The sequence below is a fragment of the Parasteatoda tepidariorum genome, chromosome 3 (genome assembly GCF_982258835.1).
Source record: "Parasteatoda tepidariorum strain Cologne lab strain chromosome 3, Ptep-v5.0, whole genome shotgun sequence".
Lineage (NCBI taxonomy): Eukaryota > Metazoa > Arthropoda > Arachnida > Araneae > Theridiidae > Parasteatoda > Parasteatoda tepidariorum.
In genome coordinates, this window is record NC_141757.1 from 118,677,693 (window position 1) to 118,691,717 (window position 14,025).

Consider the following 14,025-nt stretch of genomic DNA (forward strand, 5'->3'; position numbering starts at 1 on the left):
TTCAGCTCAATATTTACCATAACTGGACCAGAAATAAATTGTTTGCAGTCATGGCACTTTTCTCCAAATTCATTCCAATAATCTTTTTGACAATATACTAAGCCATCCTTTTCAAAAAATGTTCCAACAACTGGATTTTGGCACATTGTGCATCTAAATTTAACACAGATACTTTATTAAACGCAAAATATAGTTTGAAACAACAAAAGATTATTTCTTAAACATATATATAAATAAAACATAATGGCAGTTATTTTTGCATAAAAACTACTTTATATTCCTATGCTTGATCTTCTAGAATTCAACAAAAGATAAATATGGGAAAATATTGCTATCCTACATATTATTTTGCTATTTACTAATGTACCGTGCATATATAATATAAAGACAAAAAAAAGAAAGAAAAGAAAGATTAATGAAGAAAATAACAAAATAAATAATTTTTAGTTAATTATTTTATTAGTTAATTGTTATTAAACTAATTCTTTTCAAAAAATAATAAGTTTATTTTCATATTTTGTAATCTGGCAAACTAGTTACAAAAATAATTTAAATCATTTTTGCAAGACCCTGGTAAGTTGAAGGACATTTAAATTTGCTACTCGTGTTGCACAGATTTTCAGATTTGTATCCCAGCTTCAGTTATAATATTCATGATAATAAAATTTATCCTAACTAATTTAGCAATAACTCCGTTCATGTGCTTAATGCATCAAATACAACAACAAGCATACAGATGATGCAAAAAATAAGATATGACACCTCGACCAAGAAATATTATTCTCCAGCTTAGAAAACAAATAGAGCGACAGCAGATTTTACACCATCCATAAGCGCTAACAAAATTAACAGTTGTAAGAGAAAATTAGAATAATTCTAAGCATCAAATTACATTGCTGCTTTTTCTTGATTGTTTAAAGATAACTTATCTTTTCTACCATTTTTATGAAAGGACTCACTTTATGCAAAAAAGGGCTTAGAATTATAGAAGTCCTAAAGACCCATAACTTTCAAAGTCAAGTGAAATCACTGGTTTATGTTCGATAATAAATCATTAAAATGGGTAGCATGCCTAAGCTAAAATGTAATTCAATCTTTCAATCATTGAAAGCTAGGGAAGAGTTTTATACTAATATCTGGGTCTAAATGGTGGTCACGATTTGATGACAACAGGAATGTGACACAAGAAAAACAATTTTTAAAAAAATCACAGAAGATAAACACGAAAGGTATTAATTTTACTCACCTCTGACATGCAATTTTTTCTTTTGCTTGAAGTACAAATACACTTTGTAATTAAATACAAATACAATTGGTTGTTGGCAGATGGTGTAAACAAGCATTCTAACGGAATATCACCTTATACTTATAAATTTTCATGCATTTACAGTTTAAAACTAATAGCAACACACTGAATAGGAATGGGCGGTCATCAACGTATCTGAAAACGTTGATGTTCTGCAATCATCGCTATTCTAGTGTTTAAATTGAAGTGTTTTTTAATTTTAAAAAAAATGGAAAGCTTCAGAAATTTTGATTTAAGCACAATGAGTAAAACGTCTCCCGATGAATCATAGTCATCAATGTCTGCATACGCCGCTGAGAGCATTCATTGCTCATAATTTATTGTTTATACCATTTTTTAACACTTTAGTTGTTAAAAAACTGAGAATTCGAGAATTAAGTTTAAAATATAATTACCTTAATCAATCAATTAAATGCTCGAAAGACATAAGAATCCAAAATTACACAATACTTAAAGCAAAACATAAATGTAGCAAAAGATAGTAATTTTAAAGAGATGCAAAAATCTAAGCATCCCAATACTGAACACCTTAAAAATGTATAAATATGGAATTCTGTTTTCACTGTCAACGCAGTTTGGTTTCTGAAATGATGTCTATATTAATATCTGAAGTAATAAAAATTATACTGATACCGAAAGCATGAGCCATGCCAGTCCTTATTACATGCTTGAATACATTCCTCATCAGTAATATTTTCAAAACATCCCGAACAGAAAGGCATCACTAATCTAAAAATAAAATAGAAATAATTAACAAGGATAAAAATCGAACAAATTTCTCATAAAGTTTTGTGATAGATATAAATATTAAGCAAAATAATTTTATTAGTGAAGTAACATAAGTCACATACAGTAGAAAGTCTGTTAGCTTAAGTAATAATATTAATATTTCTGTAAAAGAAAAGGTGATCAATAGGCACTTCAAAATTTTGAGTCCAAGAATCCTGATTTGAGTCAAATTAAAAGCCAAAAGAAGTTATTTGCAAACTGAGGCACACGCATTTTTACATATTAAAGCATTATCTTTATCGTCACTTATTTATTATATCGTAATCTGTCAGACCAACTACAATCGCCAAATGGATTTTAAAATTGCAATTTTTTTTAAAACATGTAGAAGTTTACCCTTCATGTTGGTTTCTTTCTGAATGGGTTTTTTTTTTTCTTTTAGCTTCTTGCAGGCTACTGCCCGAAAGTTGTCAAAAACATGGCAATTATTATGCCGCAGAATACGATACAGAAATCGACTTTTCAAACCTGAGTTGTTTTATAAGTTTTTAAACATTAATTAAGCGCATTTGAATAGTTGAAATAGAATTTGGAACATTAGAGCACTTTCTAAGTTAATAAAAAAAGCAATTTTGAATTAGAATGTCGATTTTAAGTTTTGAAGTAGAATGTCAAACATTAAAGAAACACTCCCTGGTACTAAATTTAAGCAATTATAAAGCATAACCTTTTCAATTTTCGAAGGTTTTAGTCTAAGAATACACGCTTATATTTGAAATAAATATGTGTGCCCATGTTTTTTTATAATTTACACACTTTTAATAGCGTCACACAAATCATAAGCAATTTTTAGTGAAGTATAATAAACTACTATAATGATGTACATTTAAATTAATATCCATTAAAAGATGGGCGGTACCTTATTTAATAATTATACATGATAATATAAGGAACTAAAAAAAGTGTTCATAAAAATTCTAAGAGACTGAATAAAAATATATTTAATTTTTCGAAATTTTTAATATGCAGCCATGTTAATGTTTACAATAGCTACGAAAATAAATAATGATGCCAAAAAACAAACAAATTTTTTGCATAACACGGATGACATCATTAAAGGGCCTTTTACACTAATAGCAAATTTTCTCACATACGAAAAAATTGTCATCCATTGGGAAAGATCTATTCTCACTATATGTGATTTACGCATTGCGCACCCAGCTGAATTCGCGATCGCCATCTGGGGAGAAGACGGCTCCATGTCTTATCCCTCCCCCCTTCCATCTCCTCCTTTTTTCAGTTGTAAAGGCATGTACAACGATATTTTCCTTTTCAAATATTTTTCGTAATTAACTGTCAAAAACTTTTTTTAGATGTCAACGACACTATCTTTTAGAATTATAATCAATGTAGTTTTTAGTTCTACATAGTTTCTTAACTTAAAAGTTCTTAATCTATTTGAAAATTAAGACGGAATCTAACTTACTTCCTTCTTCTTTGACTCTCCACACGCCACCTGTAGCACATTTTGATCGCTGATCTCCATTTTTCTTTTCAGTGATCGGAAGTTCGTGAACCCCGTTGTAAATGGCTCGGTTTTACATTCAGCTCCGATCGGAGGTGCATAAGAGAGCATTAAATAGCCATTTACACCACATGCTAAATTTATCGTTTGGGAATTCGGATATTCCAGCGAAAACCTGATTGTTGAAATACTTTACCCATGAAAAAGTCATCAGTGATATTTTCACTCGTGAAGGAATTTGAATTATCGACTCAACTTACATCTATCAAAATGTTCTCATGATAGAATCAAGTTACGGTGGAAATCACATAAATCTTGGTGCGCTGCCTCGAAGCGGCATTAACCGACTCGTCGATAGTTATAAATCGATGATGAGGAGTAGTGAGGAGGAATGGAGATGGGAGGAAGAGGGCTCAACACCAAAAAATCTAGAGGGGGTTCGTGTGACATGGACAATCATGAAATGTAGAATGGCATGGGGTGCAATTGAACAATATAATCATAAACAATATAAAGTAAAATAATCATGAAGATTATGATGATCGATAATATTAAGGAAGGTCTGGGTTAAATATAAAATCTATACATATTTACAACGCACGATAATCAGCGCAAATTGAATCAAAAATAAGATAAAAATAAAATAGATATATACAATAAGGGAATAAACAAGGAGCGAAAATTATGACATGGAATCAAGTTAACATGTCATATGTACTAGTGAATTGGTATTTCATATTTATAGTGGTAATTACACCGCATTACTCCCCTACCAAAATTTTATATGTGATAGAATTCGATGAACGAATACCACTAGCTGATTTATGCTAAAAAAGAATTATATCATATTTGCTCATTATTTTCTTAATTTTTTTATATCATTCCGCTCATTTTTTTTCTTCAATTTTGTTTATTGACCGGAAAACTTTCATTTACTTCACCGGATTTTTTTTTAGCGCTATATTTTAAGCGTATCAACTGTTTCAATGTGGACCATCCATTAATGTTGGCTAGTTCATATCACGTCCGGGTCACCATCATAAAATAATTAGTTAATTATCCATATTAGATCGTCTAAAGGTTTAATCAAAATGAGCATTTTGCTCTTAAAAGGAAAACATTACATTATTGGATGAAAACAAAACTTTATACACATTTCTTTAAGTGCACGCCGCCACACTGCAAAAGACGTTTTGCTCTTTTGTTCTAGGGTTGCATTATTTTTTTCTGTTGCCTTGGCAATGATTTTATTCACCACAGAGTATCCCCCCAGTGACTGAGGGTAACCGAAGAAACGATATAACCACTAGAGCAGAGTATGTGACAAGAATTGTACAATGGATATAAATAATAATATTATGAAAATTGGTTAACAGAAATTAAAAAACATAACAGAAATTTTAAAAAAGCATTTTTCTCAACTATTAAACATACATCACAAACTAAACTACAATAATGAGTTATTTAGTTATGTATGTCTCTAATTTTTTTGAAAATCTGACATGTCTGTCAGATCTTGTACGTGCAACAGTTGGTTGTTTGGCTGGCTCCTTTTGGTCCGTAGGTACAATTGGTTTTGACACTGCTTTTAAAGCAGTTTCCTTTAAATAAAGGGCGGGTTTCACTCGATCTAGAGAAACCGTTGTTTTTCGACCATTCAGTTCAATGGTAATGCTTTTTTTTTTCAATCTATTAATAACTTTATGAGGACCGGAGTAAGGCTGACGCAATGGAGGATTTACATGATCGACCCGAAAATAAACATGAGAGCAAGATTTCCAATTTGGATGAACATAAAATTTTTCTTCGCAATGTACTGTTGTGGTAGCTGGTGTTAATTGCTGCATATGATTTCGTAATTGTGAAATGAATTCATGATTAGACGTAGTTGGCTTTGCATTTTCAAACATCTCGCATGACAAGCGTAACGGAGATCCATATACGAGTTCAGCTGAAGAAGAATTTAAATCTTCTTTGGCTGTTTTTATTCCCAATAGGACTACTGGAATTGTCTCAAGCCACTGGTTTTTTTCGTGAGCTTTTAGTGCTGACTTTAGATGCCTGCTGAATCGTTCTACGATTCCGTTTGAAATTGGATGCTATGCTGTAATCCGTATTGTAGACGTCCCCAATAGGTCTGAAAGCTCTCTGAACAACTTCGATTCGAACTGTGCTCCTCGATCGGTTGTTACGATGGAAGGACAACCAAATCTACTTATCCATTGGTTAAAAAAATTTGCTGATGGTTACTGTTTTTTGGTCAGGAATAGGTATGTGCCTCCGACCACCAGGTAAATCGGTCAATCATTGTCAAAGTGTAATTGAAACAACCTGAGGAATGTAAAGGTCCAACAATATCCATATGGACATGAGAAAAGCGTCCATCAGAAAGAGAAAATGTTCCACGCGGTGTTCTAGTATGCCTTTGGACTTAAGTGCGTTGGCAAGGTTCACAACACTTAGTCTTTTACTTCGGCTTTTATTTCTTCCCAGTCTTTTATTTCGCGTTTCATGAATGGCCATACAAATCTAGATGAGATTAATTTGATACTGGCGAGAATACCAGGATGAGAAATATTGTGCAGGTGGTCAAATATGATTTTTCGATACGACTCGGGCACAAAGGGTCTTGGCTGGCCGGTTGCTGTATCACATGTTAAATCATCATTAGAAATATGACATGGTTTCAATTCAAGTTTCAGAGAAGTTGTTTGATTATTAAGATATTTAAGTAGCTCTGAATAATAATTTTTTTTTTTTGTTTCAGCAAATTTATTAAAATCTAAAAACGTTGTTTTGGCAAAAGAATTAATTTCAATTCTAGATAAAGCGTCCGCGACTTCGTTTTGAAGACCAAGCACATGACGGATATCTGTAGAATATTGGGAAATGAAATCTTAATGTCGCACTTGTCGAGGTGAACATTTGTTAGGATTTTGTTGAAAGGCAATTATTAGGGGTTTTCGATCAGTATAGATTTGAAATTTTCTCTCCTCTATCATGTGACGGGATTTCTTAATCTCGGAGTACATAGCAAATACTTCCCCGTCATACGTTGACCAATTGGGCTGACTTTTATTTAATTTGAAGGAGTAAAAAGCTATTGGTTCCCATTTATTTTGCGAAAGTTGCATTATAGCGCCACCAACTGCGACATTCGACGCATCTACACAGACACTCATTTCAGCTCCAGGCATGGGGCGTCTCAAACGTGTTGCCTGAGCAATAGCATTTTTAGTCGCAATAAAAGAATTTTCAGCGTTTTCGTTCCATTTAAGAGGTTCGGAAGAATCATGACATTTGGAACGAGATTTTTTTTATTTTTATGCCCTTCTAAAAATTGAACTAAAGGAGCAAGTATATGGGCGGCTCTGGGTGTAAATTAAACCAGGGCTGTCCAACTGCAAGGAGCCCACGGGCCAGAATTCCGGTCGCTGATCACCGGGTGGGCCATAATTTGAAAAAGTTGAACAATAACCTCTTATCTCTTATACAATAACAATTAATAGTTGAATTATTAATTATAAAATAATAGAACAGAAGGATTATAAAACAATTTGTTTTCATTTTAATGGGAAAACAGAGGCCGATCAGTCTGAATAAGAAGTTGGCGGACCGCACAATATGTGTTGGCGGACCGCCAGTTGGACAGCCCTGAATTAAACAATCCTAAAAATTGACGGAGTTTAGTGAGAGTAGAGGGCTTAAGAAAATCAGTTACGCATTTAACTTTATCAGAGAGATTCAATTCCTTTCTCAGAAAGGTTAAAACCTAAAAAATCAATTGATGATAGGGCGAAAGTTGATTTAGAAACGTTTACGCAAAGACCATATTCCTCTAATCTAGAGAATAAAGCCTTTAAATGTTTGAAATGCTTATCTGGATCTTTTGATGCTATAAGGATATCGCCCACAAAAGCATAAGCGCCTGTTAAGCCACCAGTGACTTCATCGATAAACCTGTGAAAAGTGTCACAAATTGCATCCTCAGACTCTCATACAAGCCGAATGAGGTGCATATTGCACTCTTGTGAATATCTCCAAGATTTGTGGGAATGTGATGATAGGCTTTGACAAGGTCGATTCGACAAAATATCTGTGATCCAGGTAAATTTGCTGTAGAATCAGCAATGCAAGGAATTGGATGTATACTTGTGAATTGGTATTTAACATTTATAGTGGTGGTTACGCCACACTAGCATCTTCGAATTCGCATATGCGATTTTGTTTCACATGAAGTGTGAATGCTCCCTAACATTAAATATGATTGGACTGGACTCGCGTGCAAATGTGTATAGTCCATTCCACCTTAAGTTGGCACTGGAGAGAAAGGCACGTAGACCGGATTACAGCAGTTGTCATGGAAACTGGGTTACTCTCTAAGTCAGTTGGGGGATGAGGTAGCAAAAAAGGGAGAAAAAGCGGCAGTATTGGCGTTTAAGAAAGCAAAACGTCGATTTTTTTTAAAACCAAGAATCGTACTAAAATTTTGAACAAAATACGGAAAAGAACACGATTTTTTAGAGCATTTCTAATAATTATTATTTAAGATACTAGTTGTAAGCTGATTTCTTAATTAGTATTTGAAAACCAGATTTCCTTATTATGATTTTTTAACTAAACGAAACTAATTTTAAACAGCAGAAAAAATATATATATTTAAAAGGATTCTTTTTTGCTGAAATCTAAGTAAAAAAGAAGAAATGCATAAATGCGCATAAATACTTTGTTTTAAATATTTATTTTTACATGATTATTTTTGTAGATTAATGTACATTAATTTATCCCACATTGGTGTTCTGATGAGGAAGGAAAAATCAGCATAGGCAGGAAATTATTGATCATGAAAAAGATCATATGTTTTATAATATTTACTGTTCTTTTTCTTATTATGATTTTTTAATTAAACGAAACTAATTTTAAACAAAAAAAATATATTGAAAAATATTCTTTTTTGCTGAAATCTAAGCAAAGAAAAGAAATGTATTTATGAGCATAAATACGTTGTTTTAAATATTTATTTTTATATGCTTATTTTTTGTAAATTAATGTACATTAATTTATCCCTCATTGGTGTTTTGTGGGAGGAAGAAAAAGTCAACATAGGCAGGAAATCATTGATCATGAAAAATATCATACCTATGTTTTTTTTTTAATATTTACTGCCTTTTTTTTTATAAATAAAAAATTCAATTTTTTTTTTCCGAAAAGTTTGTTTTTTTAACTATAAAAATAATTTTTTTCTGAAATATATTTGCTTCTAAGAGACAAAAGAACTTACCTAAAAAAAATAATTCTCAAAAATGGTATAAATTTGGATTTTTAGTATTATCCACATGGCATGTGGTTTAGTATTATCCACATGGCTAGTACCTATATATTCTTTGGCTAGTACTATCCACATGGGGGGGAGGCGTACTACTTGTACCCCCCCCCCATGTTTTCAGCTGCCATATCCCACCCTCTTAGACACAACAGGAACTCCTTGAATAACATGATAACCACCTATCCTGGTGGTTATCATGTTATTCATTTAATATTTTAACAGTTTCTTCCGCAAACTCTTTGTGGGGTCACCCTGAATTGAATTCAATCCACAATTTCTCATTAGGAGAAATTCTATTTGGGTGGTTAGGTGCATTTCTTCAAAAGAAAATACATATTTTAAAATATCAGAACCTTCCTTTACTTTTCAGGATCTTTGCGGGTGAAAGGAGTCTTAAGAGAAAAAGCCGCATAATTAGTTATTTAAGTACAGTAGAATTAGTTAGTCTCGAAATATTTTGTCAGATACTGAAATATCTTAATATTTTCTACATAAGAGAAAGAATTTTTCAGCCTTTTTGCTTTGTAGTTCAAAAATAATACATAATTAAAATATTGACTGGTTTAAATTAACCTTGCGATGTTTAAAAAAAATAAATGATTCAAATTTTGTGTCTTTTCTGAAATTCCTTCAATTTCTATACATTTTATTAGTTTATAACTGACGGGTTTGCACACTTATATTATGGAATTTGTATTTCAGATAATACTTAAAAGTCTCTTTAATTTGAAGTGTTTTGGTATGCTGCATCCGATACACAATAATAAATAAATGCAACATTGTAAATCACTACATAAATATATTCACATTATTTGTACATGCTTAAAAAACATAGTTGATCGTACACATGTGTTTTTTTTGTATCACTGTTCACAGAGAGAGTAGAAGTGGAAGTGAAAGTTTATATTTCCTACGAAGATTGCAGTTAAAGTTTTTGTTGCACGCCTTGATCTAGATGGCGCTGCAGTACCCCCTTCCCAGCAGCAGCGTTAGGCAAATCTCACTGGAAGTTTGATTCGTCGGCCAGATCTGGATGACCTGCTGGCCACGATTGGTTGTTCTACTGGTGGAGACTTGCTGTTCGGGACTAGCTGGTTTGCTGGTGGAGGTGTGTTGCTGATTGCTGGTGGCAACGGCTCTGGTTCCGTTGATCTCTGAGGTTCTGTCATGTCCTCTGCAGATAAGATAAATGCTGGTTTTAGTCTATCCACTGTTACTACCAGTTCCTTGCCATTTTTCAAGATTTTGAAAAATTTCTCAGTTCTGGATAAGACTGGATAAGGTCCATCATAAGGTGGTCTTAACGGAGCTCTAACAGCATCATATCTCAAGAAAACTTGCGAACAGGTATTCAGCTTCTGTGGAATGAATAATTGTCTCCTACCATGATTCGATGTTGGAGATGGATTTATACTAGCAAAGTACTCTTTGAGCGCTTTGATAAATTCTGGTGTGTTGACATCATTTGGTGATTTAGTAAAAATTTCACCAGGTAGCCTAAGACATTGGCCATACACCAGTTCACTAGAGGTAGCATGTAACTCTGGTTTATATGTTGCTCTTAAGCCAAGGAGTATAGTAGGCAATCTATCCGTCCAACGATCTGTCAAATGGGCTTTTATGGCTGATTTTAATGTGCGATGAAAATTTTCAATTAACCCATTAGATTGGGGGTGAAAGGCACATGTATGTACATGTTTACATCCCAAAAAAATTGCAAGTGCTCGAAAAAGCCTAGACTCAAATTGTCGGCCCTGATCAGTAGTAATGATTCCTGGAACTCCGAAACGGGAAATCCATACCTTATAAATAGCTGATGCGACCGTTTCAGCTTCGATGTTTTTTAATGGCTCAAGTTCTACCCACCGAGTGAACCTATCTATTATTGTTAGGCAATATGTATAACTTTCTGATGGGGGTAGCGGTCCGATTAAATCTAAATGTATGTGGTAAAAACGCTTATTTTCTACCGGGATCCGTTTAACCTCACTTTTTGTATGTTTGGAAATCTTAGACCTCTGGCACGGTATACATGCTTGTGACCATTTAGAACAGTCAGAATTTATATTAGACCAAACAAAACGATCGGTAACTAATTTTACTGTACTTTCAGTTCCCGGGTGGGCTAAATTATGTAATGCATTAAAAACTATTTGACGTTGAGATTTAGGAATATATGGGCGGATTTTTCCTGTAGCGATATCGCAATATAATTCCACCTCACTATCTGGCAACACTAATTTGTTAAGTTTTAATGAAGAATTCTGGTCTGTTAATATTGTTTGAAGTTCGGGATCGGAATTCTGCTCTTGTGCTATTTTTTTAAAATCGATTGGCGATGGGCATGATATTGCTTCAATACGTGACAGCATATCGGCTGGAATATTTTCTATCCCTTTAATATGGCGTATATCTGTGGTAAATTGGCCAATGTAATCTAATTGGCGCAGTTGCCTCGGAGTGCATTTTTCGTTTTTCTGCATAAAAGCAAATTCGAGTGGCTTATGATCCGTGTATAACGTAAAGGTTCGTGCTTCGACCATGTAACGAAAATGCTTTATTGCACTATATGCTGCCAAAAGTTCGCGATCATAGGCTGAATATTTCCTTTCGGTTTCCGTTAGTTTTCTAGAGAAAAAACTTAAAGGCTGTAAACCAGTTTTAGTGACTTGATGCAAGACTGCGCCTATCGCGAAGTCTGACGCACAGAGGCGTATCTATGGAAAGAAGCGCCTATGGCAAACCTCTTACTGGCGCCCTTACTAAAATATTAAAATTCTTTTTTTTTTTATACAATACAAAATAAAAGCATTGTTTGAAGTATTTAACTCTTTTGACAATATCACGAAAAGATTGAATTAAATTTAAAAAAAAAAAAAAAAAAAAAAAAAAATTATAAATAAATAAATATTAAATATAACAATAAAATTATCTCTTTTTAATTGTTATGCATTCACGTGTATTCGAAATCCTCATCGGTAAGAAATTAAAATACCTTTTTTATCATATTTATAGAAGATTCCATTGCGTTTTTTCAACTGTCAATAAAAATTCTAAGAAGTTGTTTAATTAAGCACAATTATATTTTAAAGTTTTACAAATATAATTTGGTAACAGAATTACGTACACACAACAAATGTAGCTCTGAGTTAAAGAAGAACTATAACATAACCGGATGATTACTCAACATTTTCAAAATTAAAACTGAAGGAAATTGATTTTTTTAAAATAATCACGCTTTGCTAACATCAAAATAAAATCATCGCGATATAATAAATTAATTGAAGATTACAGTGTAAATAATTACGATTTGTTATGATAATTACGAATAAAATAGCAACAATAAAAAAAAGAGATATTTTGATTAGTTTATTTACTGTTCAATAAAATAAAAAAACCGATGCTCTTAATATAATTACGTTTTACAATCCTTATATAAAAACAGATAATAAGAAAAAATATACACACAATTACATACAAAACAAGACTTAATAACGACAATAATATATTCTTTATTGAGAAATAAATTAGGGGAAGTTGACGATTAGTTTTAAGAATATCTAGAAATAATTCTTTTGCTAACAGTAAAAAAAAGGCAAAAAGTAAAGAAATAGACCAGAATACATTCTAGCATATTTAATTAAAAAAAAAAACAAATTATGAAAAATTCTCTTCGCATCACAATGGAACAAATTAAAAAATAAAGCAAAATATTAAACAAATTTAAATTATAAATTTTTAGACGTTCAGTGCGCAAAAAAATAAATAAACGGACCATCCTGATAACTTTTGATCTAATGATCAGATCTTCACTTTCTTCTCATCTCAATGATTCAAGGGGTGACTTAAAATATGATAATTAATAGGTGCAGGTATGATATTTTAAGTTACGAAATCAGATACTAAAACGTACTTTCTCTGAAATTTCTGTTTATACATGCCATTTTTTCGACGAATTTGGATTTCTGAATCCCAAAATTTAGGGGGTAATCGCAATCTGAGAAGTACCTAGAGAGATTTTCAAGCAAAGTGAAAAAAAATTTCTGCGCAATTATAAAGGTCGTTTATAATTGTGTAAATTAAGTTGTTTTTAAGGTAAAAGAAAAAAATATAAATCATTGAAATATTCGAGAAGATGACTATTTGCATCTTTATGGAAATACATTTCTAAATATATTCTTAAAATAAAGATAATTATTTAATGAATAAATATTATTGTGATTATCACTTTATTGATAACTTTTTCTTTCAAGTTACTAAACTGTTGTAATGATTGGGTTATAAACTACACATTATAACATTAATATTATTTTGCTACCATTTTACTTTGATTATAAGAAATAAATATAATATATAAATGGAGGACACTTAATAAACCCATTTGAAAATAGTATACCAATTTTTTTCAAGCAATGTGATATGGGATGATATAAATGTAATGTAAGTGACATATATTGTAAAACACTTGAAAATTAAAAGAATAGTATTTATATAAAATTAAAAAAGTAGTATTTATTTAATCTATTTTTTATTAGAAAAAAAAAGGGAAGAAAATGGCAATCTGAAAAAAAAGAAAAAATATAGGAGAAAGATTTGCGAAATTTTGTGGCCGAGAAATAAGGAAGAAGTTGATTCAATTTCAAAGTCAAAGACAGTTTGATAAATATTAACTGAATATAATTTAAAAATTCAGAACAAACATGTCTTTAAAAATTAGAAGAAAAAATTTCAATTTGTAAGTAGAAGGATTATTGCAATTCACATTTAAAGCATTAAAATATAATTAAAATTGTGAGTGAATATACTTCCGTAACTTAGAGTACAAAAAAAAAAAAAAAAAAAAAAATGCCAACAACTGACGATATGCTTTCTAACCATTCAAAGGAAAAAAAGATCAAACTTTTACAAGTGGTTAAATTCAAAATTTATCTATTAATAAATAAAAAGAAAAGCATGTTACTTTATGAATGTTACTTACTTATAAACAAAAAATTATTTACCTATCGCAATAAATTTTCAGTACATTTTACTACATATTAATTTTAATAATAAAGCATTAACGATTATTTAATTATACAATGTATAATTATTACTACAAAAAATTCCTTGTGCATGTTAAATGTTTTTTCATATAAAACA

General features: G+C 31.6%; 1 protein-coding gene across 2 annotated transcripts in view; it reads right to left on the bottom strand.

Annotated features, from left to right (window-relative positions):
* LOC107454877 (LIM domain kinase 1) overlaps positions 1–14,025 on the bottom strand; it is a 58,845-nt gene that overhangs the window by 30,436 nt on the left and 14,384 nt on the right. The window contains exons 1-3 of one of the 2 annotated variants that reach the window (XM_016072210.4): positions 2,955–3,230; positions 1,940–2,035; positions 18–153 (exon numbers count right to left, since the gene is read on the bottom strand). In XM_016072210.4, coding sequence (XP_015927696.1) covers positions 18–153; positions 1,940–2,028 — 225 coding nt within the window. In that variant the 5' untranslated portion in view covers positions 2,029–2,035; positions 2,955–3,230. Of the gene's footprint in view, positions 1–17; positions 154–1,939; positions 2,036–2,954; positions 3,231–14,025 lie in introns of those variants that run through there. The other variant, XM_087159973.1, reaches the window with a different exon arrangement.